Source organism: Thalassophryne amazonica, chromosome 8 (genome assembly GCF_902500255.1).
Source record: "Thalassophryne amazonica chromosome 8, fThaAma1.1, whole genome shotgun sequence".
Taxonomy (NCBI): domain Eukaryota; kingdom Metazoa; phylum Chordata; class Actinopteri; order Batrachoidiformes; family Batrachoididae; genus Thalassophryne; species Thalassophryne amazonica.
The window spans coordinates 100,695,428-100,715,195 of NC_047110.1; the positions used below are offsets into that span (position 1 = coordinate 100,695,428).

At 41.2% G+C, this 19,768-nt stretch overlaps 1 protein-coding gene across 4 annotated transcripts in view; it reads right to left on the reverse strand.

Annotated features, from left to right (window-relative positions):
- The window catches only part of hipk2 (homeodomain interacting protein kinase 2), a 235,089-nt gene that overhangs the window by 47,297 nt on the left and 168,024 nt on the right, over positions 1–19,768 (reverse strand). For 3 of the 4 annotated variants that reach the window (XM_034177082.1, XM_034177081.1, XM_034177080.1), the window contains exons 4-5: positions 13,186–13,305; positions 12,051–12,137 (exon numbers count right to left, since the gene is read on the reverse strand). In XM_034177082.1, coding sequence (XP_034032973.1) covers positions 12,051–12,137; positions 13,186–13,305 — 207 coding nt within the window. The remainder of the gene's footprint in view (positions 1–12,050; positions 12,138–13,185; positions 13,306–19,768) is intronic. The other variant, XM_034177083.1, reaches the window with a different exon arrangement.

Genomic DNA, 19,768 nt, shown 5'->3' on the forward strand with positions numbered 1-19,768 from the left:
GACCCGTGGGACATCATACCGGTGCAGGTTTCTTTCATTAAACACTTTGCTGTATGTCCAACAAGGAGAGGCATTGATGCAAGCGTGTCCCAGCTGACATGTTATTCCTGACATGCCTGACAGTGGCCCTGGGCACTACTGGACAACCCTACTCTCTGTCCCTTAAATAGTTACAGCACATCTTTGGTCACCATAGACATTCTGTTTGGGTGCTCTGGTAAGTAGTTAGAAAATCTGTGATTAGTGATTTCTTGCAGGTCCTGCAGATGAAGTGATGTGATCTGCTGACTGTCCCGCATAAATACTCGTTTCTTTTGCTCCTCCGATGTGCTCAGGGTCCATACCAGATGTACAAGTTGGTTTGGCGCAAGTTCTTCTTGATTAACCAGCTTATTGTATGTATTAAATATCTATGGTCATAAATCTTTCACAAAACACCTTAATTAGCAAACTGGTAAATCTATGTATTGAAGAGGACAAAGAGGCCAACAGGTCAACAGTGGACCGGTGCTATTTTCCTACATGCACATTTTCATATGGCGTGCTACAACTGTGATGTTTTACTGAAATCCATGGACTAATTTAAGAGAAGCAGTGCTTATGAAGTCAAAATTACATGATGCCTCAATTAACCGCAAAAGTCCAACTGTCTCACCTTTAACATGTTAAACCAGAATTATTTTCCTTCATCCATATTTTCATACGGTGTGCTACAATGGTGTGAAGTTTCTTTGAAATCCATAAACTGGCTTTCAAGGAGTCTCATGGACACGTAAAGTAAAGTAAAGTAAAGTTCGTAAAGTAAACTATTTATTTAAATTGTGAACTGGGTAGCAGCATAAGCATCATAACATTACCTAACACCCCTATTCCACAGGACACCCTTCTATTAGGATCCCTCATGATCCAAAAAAAGTGCAAAAACGGGGTGAAACGGCACGCCTCTTGACAGGCTGGCTTATAAAATGCAGAACTGGCAACTTGTCGTCTTATAAAGCCAACAATGCAACACAATCAAACAAGTTTCAAGCTGTACTCACAAGGACTACAAGTTTGTTCAAGATTGACTAAAGATGGATCAAGGAGTTACTGTGACGCTTCAAAACGCGCCCCAATTTACTATGACGAAACGGGAAGGAAGGGCACTCTGTGGAATAGGGGTATGATAAACATGTATAAAAACAATGCATTATTTGTTGGAATACAAGCTTTATACACTTGTGTTCAGATCTGACAACTTATTTTCGACGGATTGTTTGTTGTTGTGACGCTATTCTGAACTTCACACGGTTGTATACGTTTCTTTTATTTCTGTTTAGCACTCTTCTGGTTATTAATTGTATCTACTCTGAATGTTATTTAACTATAGTCCTGTTGTAATTCATTAAGAGTTAGCATTCGGTAGCGGATAGCTTTCGCTAGCTAGGTTGACTCCTCCCCTCTCCCCGTCAATATTTTTAGCGCTGTTTCTTTTTACCTGGTTAGTTTTTCAGTCGAACTGCTGTGAATTTTAAGTAATTGTTTTACTCCTGTGTAAATCTTAGGAGCGGCTAGCATTCTCGCTAGCAGTTAGCTTGCGTTAGCTACTTCGGACCCCCGTTGTCATTTTTTCATTTAATTTTTTTTATACTTCTGTTAGTTAACTGTTAGTGTAACTGTTTCATTCATTCATTTATTTGCGTCTGTGTGAGCCTTAGGAGTGGTTAGCTTATCCATTGTTGGTTAGCTTGTGCTTGCTTGGCTATACTCTTGAATTTCCTAGTGCACAAAGTACACTACTTTACCCACTTTACACCCTCCATAAATCCTGTGTGATGCTGGAAGATAGGGTGGCTCTATTAGAGAGCCGTGTCCGTAAGTTAGAGCAGCTTCTTAGTGCAGTGGAGCTAGATGTTATGGGCACTCCAGATGAGGCTAGTGCTGGGCCGGCTAGCGAGCCCATTAGCATCAGCCTAGAAACACCGGCTGTGGAGGACAGTTTTCGGACTGTGGCTAGGTGGAGGAAGCCCCGTAGGGTTTGGTGCCCGGTTGTGGCACCCCGATCACACTCGCCACTGCATACTGTGAATCAGTTCTCCCCCTTGGATTTACCTGATGTGAATTCTCCGAGCCCACAAGTGACTTCCACTCCTATCTCCAGCCCGAAACACCGGACTTTAGTGATAGAGGATTCTATCACCCGCAAAGTCAGGTTACAGATGCCGGCTGACGTTAAATGTATTCCTGGGGCCAGAGCTCCCGACATTGCATCCCATCTTAGGGTGCTGACGCTGCAGAAGGGAAGACAGACGAAGGAACATGATATGAGACATAGTCACATAGTTATTCACGTTGGCACCAATGATATTAGGATGAAGCACTCAGAGGTCACAAAAATGGACATAGAGAGGACTTGTGACCTTGACAGAAAGATGTGTTGGCATTGATTAATAGTCTCTGGTCCCCTCCCCTCCTGGGGTACTGATGAGGCATTTAGCAGGCTGACATCATTAAATAGGTGGCTGGCGCAGTTTTGTAGACAGCAAGGCTTTAGCTTTATTGATAACTGGCCTTCGTTCTGGGGCCGCCGTGGCCTGCTGATGCCGGACGGCCTCCACCCTACTGGGGAAGGCGCCACCATCTTGTCTGCGAACATAGATAGAGCTCTACAGGGAGGGTAACATTAGGAATCTACAGCAGGCCACGGAGGAGGTGATTAGAGACCATGCAAGGCTTATGACAAATGTGGGTGTGGAATCCATTACCTTAGCGGGGTAATTAGTGCAGAAAATCCACTATGGTGATAATGCAGATTATCTGCCAGGGAGGGAATTTCAACAAGTTGAGACTGTGGCCTGCTTCCGTAGACGTGTCCATAAAAATCATAGAGGGATATGCTTTGCAAACTTAATACCCATTACTATATTGGATGATGTTGAAATTGTGGCCCAGTGGTTGTTCCAGCAATAGCAAAGATTTTGTGTCTGCTACCTACAACGCGTGTGGAATGTCTCAAACCTAAACTGACTTCTAGGCATCTTATATATGCTACTCTGGAACCACCCTAAACCTAAACAGTTCAACTGTCAACCCCAATGAGGTCCTTAGACTGGGTCTCATTAACATAAGATCACTGTCCTCAAAATCATTATTGATTAATGATTTAATTATTGATCATCACTTAGATATGATTGGGTTATGTGAAACCTGGCTTAAACCTACAGTTGTCCTCTCCTTAAATGAAGCCTGCCCACCAGCATATACATTTAGCCAAGTTCCTCGTGATGCGAAGCAAGGCGGGGGTGTTGCTCTTATTTATAAATCTAGGTTTAGCTTATTAGCTGTTGGGGGTCACAAATATAACTCGTTTGAGCATCTGATTCTCCGCTCTGCTCAGGATATTACGCATTGCCAAGGTCAGAAGAATAAAAATGGTAAATGGACTGCATTTATATAGCGCTTTTCCATCTGCATCAGAAGCTCAAAGCGCTATACAAATAATGCCTCACATTCACCCCGATGTCAGGGTGCTGCCATACAAGGCGCTTACTACACACCGGGAGCAATAGGGGATTAAAGACCTTGCCCAAGGGTCCTTAGTGATTTTCCAGTCAGGCTGGGATTTGAACCGAGGATCTTCTGGTCTCAAGCCCAATGCCCAATGCCCCTAGACCATCACCTCCCCGCCGTATTACTTTGTCACTGTATATAGGCCTCCTGGCCCATATTCTGAATTCTTAGATGAATTTGGTGCGTTCATCTCTAACTTGTCAACTAGTGCCGATAACATTCTGATCATTGGTGACTTTAACGTTCATATAAATAAGCCTTCTGATCCCCTCTGCAAATCATTTATGGAAATTGTGGATGCATTAGGATTTCGGCAATGCATTCGGGATTCAACGCACATTAGTGGAAATACCCTGGATCTGGTTCTCGCACGTGGTATTGCTGTCACGAATATTGACATCATGCCTCTTACATCAGTGGTCTCTGATCACTCACTTATTAAGTTTACAGTTTCGTTGCCGTGTTTAGTGAAACAACCTTATTTATCACTGCAGCAATGCATCAACTCAACTAAGACTGAACTAGAAGCTAGACTGCCTGATGTCTTAGCCTCACTTTTGACAAATACCCAGTCAGTAGACAGACTTGTGGATAGTTTAAACTCAGTGCTCAAAACTACACTCGACATGATTGCACCACCTGTGTTGAAACCGCGCTCCCCCAAATCACAGTCACCTTGGTTCAATGATTACCTGTGTGACCTCAACAATAAAGCAAGAGGTCTAGAACGGAAATGGCGTCGTTCAAAATTAGAAGTATTCTACCTTGCGTGGCGTGATGCTATCTTAGACTATAAGCATGCATTATTGGCTACAAAGTGGACCTACTACTCTGATTTGATCAACAAAAACAAGCATAACTCAAAGTTCTTGTTCAACACGGTGGCAACACTTATTCATGGACAACCACCTGTAGTTTGTTCTCCTTTTACAGCACAAGATTTCCTGGATTACTTTTAGAAGAAAATAGCTGACATTAGGTTGAACATATCCCAGCATGCCTTAACCCAGCCACTACACCCTGCTGTTGAGGTGGGCGCCATGACTGAGGTATTACCTACATTTACAGAATTTGATAGTATCTCTCTAGGCATGCTGACGAAACTCGTAACGTCAACAAAAATCACAACCTGTTTATTTGATCCTATACCAACAAAACTGTTTAAGGACCTGTGGCCCACTCTTTGGCCAATTGTGCTGGAAATTATTAATCTTTCTCTAACTTCTGGATCTGTTCCTAAATGTTTCAAATCTGCAGTGATTAAACCATTATTTAAGAAACCTATCTTGATCCTAGTGTATTGAAAAACTATCGGCCGATATCAAATCTATCATTTTGCTCTAAAATTCTGGAAAAAGTGGTGTCACGGCAGCTTGTAGACTATCTTACTGAGAATAATCTCTTTGAGCCATTGCAGTCTGCTTTTAGAAAATATCATTCCACAGAGACGGCTTTCACTAAAGTGGTGAATGATCTTCTGCTTACAATGGATTCGGACACCACTACGGTTCTGTTGCTGTTAGATCTCAGTGCTGCATTTGATACCGTGGATCATCATATTCTACTTGATAGGCTGGAAAATCATTTTGGGATTACCGGGAGTGCCCTTGCATGGCTGACGTCATACTTGACCAGTCGTTCTCACTGTGTTTTGTACAGTAACACTACCTCTAACCTTAGTGACATGAAATTTAGGGTTCCACAGGGGTCTGTCTTAGGCCCCCTGCTTTTCTCCCTTTATATAGCACCCCTTGGGCACATATTGCGGCGTTTTGGGATTACCTTTCACTGCTATGCAGATGATACTCAGTTATACATGCCGAAAACTGCTGGTAATCTCGTTCACATAAAATCCTTAGAATCTTCGTACTGTCACTCTTGTCCTACAACTGACTGCAACCAAATTTTAAAAGAGTTAATATTCTGGTGGAGTGGGGAGTAATGAGTTAATTAGTTAGCATAGCTATCAACATCAACATACGAGACTAAGATAAAGTATTTCTAGGTATGTATTATGTTTAATTAGGGGAGTTAAATAAAGAATAACATAATTTACAACCCCAATTCCAATAAACTTCCCAAGTTTATTGGAATTGGGGTTGTAAATTATGTAAATTATGTAATTATGTAAATTGGGGTTGTAAATTGTTGTGTAAAATGTAAATAAAAACAGAATACAATGATAAGATATTTAATGTTCAAACTGATAAACGTCATTGTTTTTGTGCACATATTTGCTCATTTTGAAATGGATGCCTGCAACACGTTTCAAAACAGCTGGGACAGTGGTATGTTTATCACTGTGTTACATAATCTTTCCTTCTAACAACACTCAATAAGCGTTTGGGAACTGAGGACACTAATTGTGAGTGTCATGATTAGGGATGGGTATCGAGAACCGGTTCCTTTCGGGTATCGTTAAGAAATGATTCGATCCACCACATCAATAACCTTTTTACTTAACGATTCCCTTATCGGTCCTTCAGAGTGGCCGTTGATTTTGGGGGTGTTTGTCAGGAAAATTATAATTTCTCTACATTGATTACAGACCCGCTGCAGGGTCTGTAATCAACTTTTCTGCAGTGCGGCTTTGCTTTGAACCTTGAACCAATCGAAGCAGTGATTGGCAGATCGAAGCAGTGCTTCGATCATTGCTTCGTTGATTAATTTTTTTCTTTCGCTTTCCCCCACTAAAACCCTAAAGAGCATATGGCTGTGAGTATTATTTACCTTTTTTATGTTAAACCGACCTGTTATGGTCTTCTGAAACAGTTGATAGATGTATTTATAACTTAAAAACGGGACCGATGCTAACACGTTAGCAGTGTCTATGGCATTTTCAAAGTTTCAAAGTTAGCATTAAGCAGTTGCAGCTGTCAAGCATTTGTTGTCGTAAAAGAGTCAAATGTATTACAAATTGTAATATTTTTTAAATGTATTTTTGTTTATATATGAATAATAATAGCAAGCACAACAATAATAGTAATAATAACTAATTTAATGATCATATACAATTTTAGAGAAAGAGACAAAAAGAACCTGAATAAAAACACAACAGAAAATATAAAACCAACTAACAATGAACATACATAAATAAATAAATAAATACATACATACATACAGAAATAAATAATAAATAAAGTGTTTCCCGTGAACACCTAGTGACTCTCACACCTCCACTTCATCCCTGTCTTATTTAATGACAGTTTGTTTCGGTCAAACCATATTTTCAATGTGTTAATTTCTTCAGTGATTTCCTCCAGAACTATCTGCCAAACTAGAAAACTGCTGCATCCTAGTAAGAGCAGAATACTACTGGAATGAATTTGAATAAGGAAAGTTGTTTTTTTTTTCTCACCTAAATGGATGCTGCACTCACAACAGTTTATTGTCTGGAACAGTCCCAGATTGCATTTCAGAGCTTCTAGAATTCAAACATTTTCGTGCAGGTGGTGTTGGGGGGTAATTCTGGGTTTCAGCTTTTTTTGTTTTTCACCACTTTCATCTCTGAATATGTGAAATCGTGAGTCACTTTTGTGCGGATTCAAATCACTAACTGGGACTCCTGTCTTGTTGCGAGAAAGAAGCGAGAATCGTCCTCCGTTCTGTTCACACAGCTCCAAACGCTGCGCGGCTCTCTGCCAAGTCAAGTTAGAACGATAGAATCCAGTCGCAATTAATAACTTCAAAGTGAAACACCATTTTGTTTATTTTTATTTATGTCCAGAGATCAAGGATACAGTGACCAATTTCATATTTATTTACTTTAAGACAATTAAATACATAGAAAACCTGTAAAGCCTACTTTTAGTACAAAATTCACAAGAGGTATCGATAAGGGAATCGATAATGGCATCGATATCAATAAAATCTTATCAATACCCATCCCTAGTCATGACTGGGTATAAAAGGAGCATCCCCAATAGGCTCAGCCATTCACAAGCAAAGATGGGGCGAGGATCACCACTTTGTAAACAACTGCATGAAAAAATAGTCCAACAGTTTAAGAACAATGTTTCTCAACGTTCAATTGCAAGAAATTTAGGGATTCCATCATCTATAGTCCATAATATTATCAGAAAATTCAGAGAATCTGGAGAACTTTCTACACGTAAGCAGCAAGGCCGAAAACCAACACTGAATGCTTGTGACCTTCGATCCCATAGGTGGCACTGCATTAAAAAAAGACATCATCGTGTAAAGGATCTTACCTCGTGGGCTCAGGAACACTTCAGAAAACCATTGTCAGTTAACAAGTGCAAGTTAAAACTCTACCATGCAAAGCCATACATCAACAACATCCAGAAACGCTGCCGCCTTCTCTGGGCCTGAGCTCATTTGAAATGGACAGACGCAAAGTGGAAAAGTGTCCTGTGGTCTCATGAGTCCACATTTCAAATTGTTTTTAGAAATCATGGACGTTGTGTCCTCCGGACAAAAGAGGAAAAAGACCATCCAGATTGTTACCAGCGCAAAGTTCAAAAGCCAGCATCTGTGATGGTATGGGAGTGTGTTAGTGCCCATGGCATGGGCAACTTACACATCTGTGATGGCACCAACAACTCTGAAAGGTACATCCAGGTTTTGGAGCAACACATGCTGCCATCCAAGCAACGGCTTTTTCAGGGACGTCCCTGCTTATTTTAGCAAGACAATGCCAAGCCACATTCTGTACGTGTTAGAACAGCGTGGTTCGTAGTAAAAGAGTGCGGGTACTAAACTGGCCTGCCTGCAGTCCAGACCTGTTGCCCACTGAAAATGTGTGGAGCATTATGAAGCACAAAATATGACAACGGAGACCCTGGACTGTTGAACAACTGAAGTCGTACATCAAGCAAGAATGGAAAAGAGTTCCACCTACAAAGCTTCACAATTAGTGTCCTCAGTTCCCAAACGCTTACTGAGTGTTGTTAGAAGGAAAGGTGATGATACACAGTGGTAAACATACCACTGTCTCAGCTTTTTTGAAATGTGTTGCAGGCATCCATTTCAAAATGAGCAAATATTTGCACAAAAACAATAAAGTTTATCAGTTTGAACATTAAATATCTTGTCTTTGTGGTGTATTCAGTTGAATATAGGTTGAAGAGGATTTGCAAATCATTGTATTATGTTTTTATTTACATTTTACACAACGCCCCAAACTTAAATGGAATTAGGGTTGTAAATCCAATGGCTTTATTTGATGACTTCTGGTTACATTTTTAAAATAATCATGAACATTTTGGGTAATTTTACACGTCATTGCAAAATTGAAAATCAAAGATATTTTTTTACTTATTTAAAGACTTGGGAATCACTGGGATACACTTTACAACACACAAATGCCAAGAATATCAAGAAAGGACAGGAATACGTGATGGAACAAATCCAATGGTCAACGTCTAATTTTCACTGTGTGCTGTCTAGTTTTATCTCCATGTAAAAACCACGGCGCAGATCCACGTTACCACTGCAGACAAACACAATAATCACAGCGATAAATCTACCCTCTAATTTTGTAATATATAACAATAATTGATCTACATATCCAAGTAACATTTTGCATAAGTCACTGGTTCTGTTAACTAATGAGCACATTCCAAAAAAAGTGATTCACGCGCTGATGTTTTATTTCTCAGATGATCCTGATCAGAGGCAGGATGGAGGGATGCAATGTGAGAGCCTGGGAAAAACAGTTTTCCAGCCCCTAGCTCCCACATATCTACCAGCAGAGCCACTATTTGGCCAAGTGAGGATGAACAAAACATCGGCTCACTATCACCTCGCTGTCAGGCAAGTCCTATCTAAATGTCATGGCTGTATGTGAACTTTCCCACAGTGGCGAGATGAATTCACTCGGACAAAGGTGACATTACATGTTAGGCAGCAACACTCTTCTATCCAGTCATCTCATTCTATGGTAATCAAGCACATTCTCGCGGGAGGTCCTGCTGGCCGCCATCTGTGCTTCACCTTCTGCACATATGTATATTAGCCTGGAGAGCATTGCATACTCTTCTCTTAACAAAAAAGCTTGTCCACTAGGTGGCACTGTCATGGTTAAGACTGAGAAAACCCACATAAGAAGATGTAAAAGCAAAATTATGCAAAAGCATAAACAAGCAACTACCACCACACATTAAAAAAATCAAATTTGAATATTTGTGAAATAATAATAAAAACAGTATTATGACATTTCTCTGTCTTGTATCCTCACATGGTTCATCTGTTTGTCCTGGAAGAGATCTTTGCTCTATTACAGTGGTCTCTGGAGTAGTGTTTTGCAAAGACTGCAAACCCACTCAGACATTTTCATGGTTTTGGGGCCATGCAAACACCCACACACACACACACACACACACACACACACACACACACACACACACCACACACACCACACACACACACACACACACACCCACACACACACACACACACACACACACACACACACACTGCATTCATCCACTAGCGAAATAAGCGAATAACAGTTCAGAAAGTCAGATAATTCAACCAGTCAATCAACTTGCATCAACATGCTAAGGACACTGAGGGCGTCTGTATGTTTATGTTTGCATTCTGTTGCAACTGTTTCCCATAATACCCTTAACCAGATCTGTAGAGATATGTAATGTACGCAGGGTTTAAATATAAATGACTGTCTGACTTTCTGGGACAAACAGAAATGTGTACTCTAAACTGATCAAATTCTTTGTTTTCTCCGCATCGTCAACTCGTTCATGGGCACCGCCACTGTAATGGTCATCTTGCAACAACACTCTGTTTAACTTTCTTAACTCTTCTGAATACTTCTACATTGGGAAAACCACATACTGCCACATAGCTACATAACTGCTCATGAAATCTGCACTTGTAGCATCTCTCAGAAGATAGAATTTGGTGAAAACATTTCACATTAAAGAAGTACTGATGTTGAGCTGAAAACTCAAGTGTTGACGTCAGCCGTTGGAGCATCCAAGCCAACTGCTTCACTAAAAGCTTCATTACTGCTAACCTCAGTTAACAGCCATTACAGAGTTCTGCCATCCACTAGTCAAATAATCTGCTATGATTTACAACCTGGAGGTGACATAGCACAATTCATGTGGACATGAAACAACAAGCAATACAACAAGTCATTAATAATCATTACTAGAGTGAGTGAAAGATTGAGAACTGGATGGATGGATGGAGCAGTAAAGCCCATTTCTCACTTCTAAGGCTATACATGCTGGAAGGCCACTGGGTGTCCATAATGAATCTGGATATTCCAGGACACTTGAACATTAGCATTTTCCGTCACAATCTTTGACACACTTTGGTAGTCCCTTGCATTTCCATTGAGCTTGTAACAACACCAGGTTTTCTGGCAGCGCCAACATTCTGCTACAATCATACTGTGGACACACACACACACACACACACACACACACACACACACACACACACACACACACACACACACACACACACACACACACACACACACACACACGTGTTTTCATGACATATCAGGACATATGACAGAATGTGAAAAATGGGAACATGCCTGTCCTAAGGTCCTAGAGGCCTGGGAATCAAACTCATTCTGACCCATGCTTACAAGAATGTTTGGCTAGGGCTATATTTTGGCCAAAGCTGATTGTTATGCTGCAAATGAGGACTCTGTGTGACTTATCTGTACAATAACATCAAATTGAAAGTGTGTGAAAAGTGTGTTAACTTCCTAAACCGGCCACTAGGCAAAGAAATTGAACATGTGTAAAAACGATAAACACACTTACTTATTTTCCAAAAATTGTGATATTTTAGAACATCAGCAATTTTTGGTGTGGGAGGATGATGGGGGGGTCTAGGATGCTTTAGAGTGCTCAGAAAAATGAGGATGTGGAAAATGTCCTCCTTTATCCCCCAGTGTCCTGATATTGAAGCTATGTTATAAAAATGTCCTGAATTGTCATGAAAAGAAGTGTGCACGCACACACACACACACACACACACACACACACACACACAAAAAAGGCAATAGTGATTTCCGCGTTAGTTTGTCATGGCTACAGGCCGTCTCCTTCCAGGATGCGTGTCTGTGAAACTGAGAATGGGGCTTTAGTATTAAGTATTAATATTAAGTGAGAATTTGATTTAATTCAAATTAAACTGGATATATATTTTCATTTACTTCAAGCGGCTGTGGCTCCACTGGGGTTTAGTGAGAATGTTGTCCTACTTGACAACCAAAACCTTAAAGTCAAATTCTGTTGTACGTGAAGCTACGCAGAGCCATAAAACAGCAAATCTGCAAGACTTCAATGCTCTGCAGATGTATAAGACAGCCACAACACTCACACGGCGAAATAAGAAAGTAAACTGTACATGCTGAACACAGTAACTGGTCTCACCACATGTTCAGCTAAAACGTCTGATACATAATTCTTGGGAAGAGATCAAAGCCTCTTCTGTGGAAGCCTGAATGGAAATGTCCCTCCACTGTCCAGCTGTGTGACACTGAGAAAGCCCACCTGTGCCATATCGTCCAAGCAGTTGAAGATGTACTTGCGAGCCTCCTTGGACTTGATGCCTGTCTCACCCTCATGGTCATCCGGAGTCTGCAGGAGACAAGAAGCAGATGTTCATTGCAAACAGGCAGCATGTTTCCTCTGGAAACACGCTATTTATATTTGGTTCTTCACAGCCTCTTGATGATGTGCAGCAGAACTCGGACTGACCTCCATGCAACCCCGGAGGAGCACATAAACACTTGAGTAACAGTCTGAGGAGACGGGGAAACTGATGGACACGTTGGATCACACAAACATGGCAACAATTCACAGAGTTTATGGCTACACATTACTCAAATTTTACACATTTTTACATTTAATCGACATCAGGCTCATTTTAAATGGGTTTAAAGGTGAAATTTGCAAAGTGTTTAAACTACACTTAAAATAAATGAAAATGAACCTGGTTTTAAATGGTAAATGGACTACATTTCTAACATAATGCAGAAGTTCAAAGCTCTTTACGACAATGCCTTACATTCACCCACTCACATGCACACTCACACATCAGTTTGAGTGTGCATGAGTGAGTCAGTGTGATGCCATTAAACTGCTCACTGGCACACCGGGAACAATTTGGGGATTACGAATGCTGCTCAGTGGCACTTTAATCAAAACAAGAATCCTCTGTGTTCGAGATTATTAAGATGATATCAATTTGGCACATGTGAGAAACAATTCTTAAAATAAAAATTCAGAGATCGATCTTTAAGCCCTGTTGGACCAGGCAAAATAAAACATTACACACTGCTGGGATGGAATAATATTTATACTTTGACACGGTCATGAACTCTGTTTAGATGATCCTTCAGTCATCAATACTGAACAGTTTTTGGAGAAGGACCAAACTGTGTGCTCGATTAATCAGATCCCATTTGCCAAATCTTCTCATTCAGATTCATTTTACTTTCATTAACTTCTCACTTTGTTCAGAACCAACAACACAACCGTCACACAGCAGAGCCAAAGTTTCCCAAATAAAGCAGCTACAAGATGGTTTTGGTCAAACAGAACCTGTTCCTGGAAAGGTGTTTTTGGTGCTACCAGTTTTCAACACTGGAATTTGTGCCAATGTGGTTATGACTGTCTGCAGTACCTTGAGTCTCCACAGTGGGTAGGTGGAGTCGGGGTCTCTGTTGAAGAACCTGGTGGTCTTTGTTCCTGCACTCAACAGATACTCTGCCGGCAGACCCTGTGTCTGCGAGATGTACCGGATCTGCAGGACAAAACAAGAAAAACGCACCATTGCAGGCCGTGCAGACATACAGTAAATCCCAAACTGTATTTATATGTTTGAGAAGCACAAACAACTGCTGACATTTACTCGCCCAAATCATCTTTCTGAAATATGGAGAGCACCCAAACATGAGCTCAGATCAAGCGTCTAAGACTGACTTGTAAATGAGACACGTTGCTAAGTTTTTGAGGCTGGTGGGGGAAAACAAAGAAATCAGGCAAGCTTGTTTGGTGATGGAGCACAACTTGATGAAGGTTTTCCCACTGAGTCTCATCTGACTGATTGAGCTCGGGGAATGCAGCGATGTCTTGCTCTGGAGCACAGGGGCTGCGCTAATTGGACAAGTGGCTCCGTGGCATCTGTTCAGATAAACAGCGGGGCTGTGCAAGAATCATCAGAAGCTGTCAGGAGGATTGGAGGAGCACCCCCCCACACACACACAGCAAGAGTATACATACCAATATGCATATGTATAACAGAATAACTGCACACATAAAAGGGTAACATAGCACCCAAAGCACATATTTACTGAATAAAACATCAGTTCAAACATCTGATTTAATATCAACTAGACGAGCACTAAGTAGAGAGCATACTTACACAATGTTCACATGATCTCTAACTCGTATTACAATGCTTCAAAATCTAAACATGCAGTGCTGCATACAGTAGTTTTTCCCCTTTACAAATTTCCTCTATTGTCGTTTTTTGTCACACTCACGTTTCAGATCATCACACAAATTTTAATATCAAACAGAGATATGAGAATGAGAACAGAGATCTGAATAAATATAAAATGCAGTTTTTAAATGGTTATTTCATTGATGGGGGGGGCTAACCAAACTAACCTGGATCTATGTGAAAAAGTAATTACTCCAACCCCCTTGTTAAATTTAGATTAGATTACATTCAATAGAACTTTATTAATTCCTTGGGAAGACTCCTCAGGGAAATGGGTGTTCCAGCAGCATTGCATAGCAACACACAGGGTAAGAAGCACACAGAGTACCAGAAGTAGAGGTAAAAAAAAAAACAATCTGCAAAATGTATACAAATATAAATACCATAAATACTGCTTGCTACTGGTTTACTGGCTACTACTGTTCCTCTCCTTCCTGTCCCCTGTCTTCCTGTTACTCCTCCTCCCCCCGAGTGAAAAGTTGTACAGTTGAATTAATTATGAATTAACTGTGATTAACCACATTTAAAAAAAAAAAAGCTGAGTTCAATTTCACTTGCCCCACCCAGGCCTAATTACTGCCACACCTGTAGAATCAAGAAATCACTTAAACAGAATCTGTCTGACAACATGAACTAGGCTAAAAGATCTCAAAAAGCAACATATCATGACCCAATATAAATAAATTGAAGAACAGATGAAAAATAAAGTCAATGACATCCATCAGTCTGGAAGGCTTTGTGACTCCAGTGGATCACAGTGAGAGCCATTATCCACAAATAGAGAAAACAGGAAATAATGCTGAAACTTCCCATGAGTGGCCGGTGTCATGTACTTTTCTTTCCATCATATTATTCTTTCCTCCATGCACATTTTGCGCAAGCACGTAAGTCAGACAATTGAGCATGATACAGCACATAATATGTACTATGCTGTTACATGTATTTTAGGGGCGGGGGGGTTAAGTTGGTAATGGGGGAAAATATTTCATGATAAACAATTTTCATTCTTATTTAATAAACAATATATTGAATTTCATAAGCAATTATGTACACAGATATGTTTTGAGAGGAGGAAATATTTTCACAGGGGGGGATATTGGTATGCGCTGTATCATGCTCAGTTTCCCAAAGCATGGCAAAAAGAAGAATACATGATACCGGAAGTACCAAAATTACTCCAACAGCACACGACGACTCATCCTGGAGGTCCCAAAAGAACCCAGAAACAACATCTAAAGCACTGCAGGACCTCACTTGCCTCACTTAAGGTCAGCGTTCATGGTTCAACACAACCAAAGAGACTGGTACCACGAAAGAGTTCCAAGGCAAAACCACTGCTGTCCAAAAAGAGCACAAGGCCCGACTCACACATTTACCAAAATTCATCTTGATGAATCCCCAGGACTTTTGGGAAATATTCCTGTGGACTGACAGACCCAAGTGGAACTTTTTTGGAAGATTGGCATCCTGTTACAATCTGGCGTGACATGGTGGTGGTAGTGTGAAGGTCTGGGGCTGCTTTGATGCTTCAGGACCTGGATGATTTGCTGTAATTGATGGAACCATGAACTCTGCACTCTACCAGAAAATCCTGAAGGAGAATGTCCGCCCATCAGTTCTTATGCTTAAGCTGAAGCACACTTGGGATATGCAGCAGGACAATGATCCAAACTGCACCAGCAAGTCCACCTCTGAATGCTCAGAAAAACAAAATAGTGGGTTTGGAGTGGCCTAGTCAAAGTCTGGACTTAAATTCAATTGAGATGCTGTGGCATGATCTTAAACAGGTAATTCATGCTTGAAAACCCTCCACTGTGGGCGAATTAAAACTATTCTGCAAGGGCAAGTGGGCCAAAATTCCTCCACAGTGATGTGAAAGACTCAATGCCAGTTATCACAAAGGCTTATTTGCAGTTGTTGCCGCCAAGGGTGGCACAACCAGTTATTAGGTTTAGTGGCAATTACTTTTTCACATCGGGCCAGGTTGGTTTGGATAGCTTTTTTCCCTAAATAAATTAAATTGTCATTTAAAAACTGCACTTTGTATTTACTCAGGTTCTGTTTGCCTGATATTAAAATTTGATTGATGATGTGACAAAAATGCAAAAACAGAAGAAATCTGTAAGGGGGCAAATACTTTTTCACAGCACTGTATAACTTACACTGAAAAAAGAGAAAACCTCAAGAAATTGCTTCAACTGGTGTGTGTGTGTGCACACGCGTGTGTTGTCATTTCAGCTGCTCCCGTTTGTTCTGGGTCACCACAGTGGATACAGCCAGATCTGCATTGGTATTTGGCACAAGTTTTACGCCGGATGCCCTTCCTGATGCAACTCCGTGCTCCAAAGAGGTCTCCCATCCAAGTACTAACCAGATGCCGCAGTGCTTAGCTTCTGAGATCTAACAGGATCAGGCTTACACAGAGCAGACCGGCTCCAAATTGCTTCAATTGGTAAGATTCAAATTAATTAGGTTTGTCTAAATTAAGTTAACAAGTTATTAACTTTACTAACTTTATTAATATTACTTTAGGGCCCCGTCACACTCAGACAAAGAGCAGGTAAAGCGCTCTCTACCATCAACATTTCCCTGCCATGTTCTCACAGCATTGATCACATTCCCCCTAAATTCTTACCATGTGAATGATCAGGCAAGTACCACATCCAATTCATTATTACAGTGTTTTTAATATGACCAATCAGGTCATGTTATGCTCTTACCCCATGCCAAACATTTTCACTGTGTTCTTCCTGTCCTGATCAATATTGCCTCATGCGTGGTGCTTTTTCATTCGTTCTGCAAGTTTCCTTGTGTTCACATGTAGTTTCAACGATATACGACAGAAAGACAAACAGCTCTCCTGCCAAACGTGCCCACCACTATTTCAACACACACTCAAAGATGTCCCGTGCCTGAGGGAGTGCCAGCGACCTGTACATTTCTCAAAGTAGCGGTCTACAAATTTGGAGGGCCCGTTTGCACCACGCTTATTCTATGTCAGTGAAGTTCCTACTAGATTTTAGTTTCGCATTACTACGTCAATGCAGTTGTTACTATGTCTTTCTTCAGTTCTTACTGCATCCTGACTCAACCAGCCCTCATCTCATATTTTCCATGGGGACCACACCACATCATTATTAGTTTCTATTACATTCCTACTATGTTGTACAAGTTTTTACTGAAACCACAAAATTTTTTGGGGCCATAGTGGAAACGTGGCTGAGTGTGACAGGGATTTAACTTAATCTGTGTCAAGTTAACTGATCTGAGTAAATCGCTTTTTAAAGCTGGTCCCACAATGCTCAAGTCAGGTCTGGGAGAATGTGTTAGTGCTGCCCATTGCCGCATCCACCACACCAAGGAACTGCCTTCATTCCTGGATGGCAACTACTCAAGCAGACAACTGTTCCTTGCACACTTCCCAAAAGTTTCCATCTCCCTGTCATGGGCAGGTGACACATGGGTGTCCTATTGGCCTTTTCAAGTTGCTGAAATGCTCAACAGTGAGGCACCTACACACTGGATCATGACCAGAGAAACAGGCCATGTGGCCAAATGTCGTAGCTGACATTCCATCTCATCGGAGTCTCTCTTAGTAACTGACTGTTTGACACAAAGTCATACTAAAGGGTCCTCCATAGAGACAGAGTACCAAAGATGTCTCGTCATTGCTTTACCATACTGATTAGAAATCTTTCAGCTATAGAGTAAGACAGGAAGCACCAGGACCCTAAAGACTTTGACCCCTCAAATATCAAAGGCAGAGGACCCAGAGACATGAATGTCATTGTTGAGACAAGTCAAACTCTTTACAAGTTCTTTCATCGCATACAGATACACTTCTGATGGCTGAGTCAAGGATGTCAATGAAAGCCTGAATCTTAGGATCATTCCCAATACTCTCCCTTCGTCCTACCACTTCAACCTTTCCCATCATCCTGTACATTCCAGTGAATGTGCAAGATGAAGGGAAATGGTGAATCGGTAGGACGAAGGGAGAGTATTGGGAATGTGCCCATGTCTTCCTGCAGGATAATCGCAAGTTCAGCAACTCAGAGTCACAATGTTGATGAATGTAAACAAACAAACAAACAAACAAAAAACCCAGATCTGTATTTGGATCCCCATCAAAACTGAATTGACTTTTCTTTTGTCCATGTCCCACCCCTCCACCAAGTTTCAATAAAAACAGTCTACAAGTTTTTGAGTAATCCTGAAGACTGGCTGACCAACCCCAGTGTAGACACAACCCCAGTGACAAAAGTGTATTTGTGTAACACCCGTCATTAACAAGTCAAGAAAAAACATGTTCCTCTTTTATGTCCTTCAGTGATTCAGAATAAAAATGTAATGAAAATCTGATTGCACACAGTTAAAGTGTTAGAAAAGAAAAAAGCTGCATTTGTCTCCGAGGGGGTTCGTTATTCTTTAATCTGAAAATCGCAGGAAGTTTCTCTTTCATTGATTTTTCCAAACAGATGGACGTTGTTGACTCACCTGGAGCCAAATATCTGCACACAGGGCGTCTTTAACTCTTTCTGGGTCACTTGTCTTACTAAATGTGTTTGTTTTTAGTCATTTTCTCAAGTGATACAGCCACACCCCTCAGTGCACACCTGAGCTCAACGTGGTAAATTTTTTGGTTTATTAAAAAATTAAGCAAAAGCAATTTTAAGAGTGACCCTGCTGTGAACGCACAGTCCGATTGTGCACGCACTCTAGATGCCCCCTGTTTGGATACAGAGGAGCGCACAACCCAGATTTTCTCTTTTTATTTATTTATTTTTCTGAGAGTCGCTGTCTAATGCTGCCAGCTGGGGGCAGGGACAGCGGACTTCACCTGTGTGGAGAATGTGGACGAGGAGATCCAGATTCATTGTTTTTATTTACATTGTCTGGTAGAACATCAATGGAACTTGAGTGACGCAGCTCAGTGGACATCTTTCTGTAAGTCTCTGAGCGGTTGTTCACGCTTTTCTACTTTGATTTATTTATTTATTTATTTATTATTTTTAGTGCTTTTTCTGCCTAAAGTCGGGGGAATTTTTGTTATGTGTCGACGCGGGTTGAGGAGCGGACCTGCGTCTGACGGAACCCAGCGCTAAAATAACCAGAAAGCGGTTCCAATAACAAAACAATTTATTGTGTCACCCTCTGGTGCTAAACAAAGTGTAGAAACTAAAACAGCGTCATTCTGGTGGAGTGAAGGCTGGCACGCTCTCCAGCGCCAAAAAGGATCGAAGCCCGGCGCTTCTGGACTCACTGTTACCGCCAAACACCCCCCAGGTGGACACGACAAACCGACTCTCTGCGAAGGATAGAAGAGGTGAGGTAAGTCAGCAGTTACAACCATTATCCTTCAAAAGACACACACCATCAGCAACACATTCAGGTCTGTATTTTAAGCTTTATGCAAATGAGCAGCTTCTCACAACAGGTGGAGGATCACTTGTCCGCACGCCACAGCAGTGAGAAGCGAGCTGCACAATTCTCATCACAATTCAAATCTACTGCGTAACAAAATACCAAGTTACTATCAACAAGTAGTCAAACAATTAATCACCTCTGATGTGTGCTGACAGCATGTGTCCCTCACCCTTCCTGCTTCACAGGCACGATGTGTCAAACCCAGGCGCGGTCCTCAGCGTCTCACAAACGAACATCACAAGGTCGAGTTCCCGGCAATTCTGCTTGAATCACACATGGCTTAAATGCAGAACGCCATCTAATTATCTGCTTCAGCTGAAAGTCTTTAAGGTTG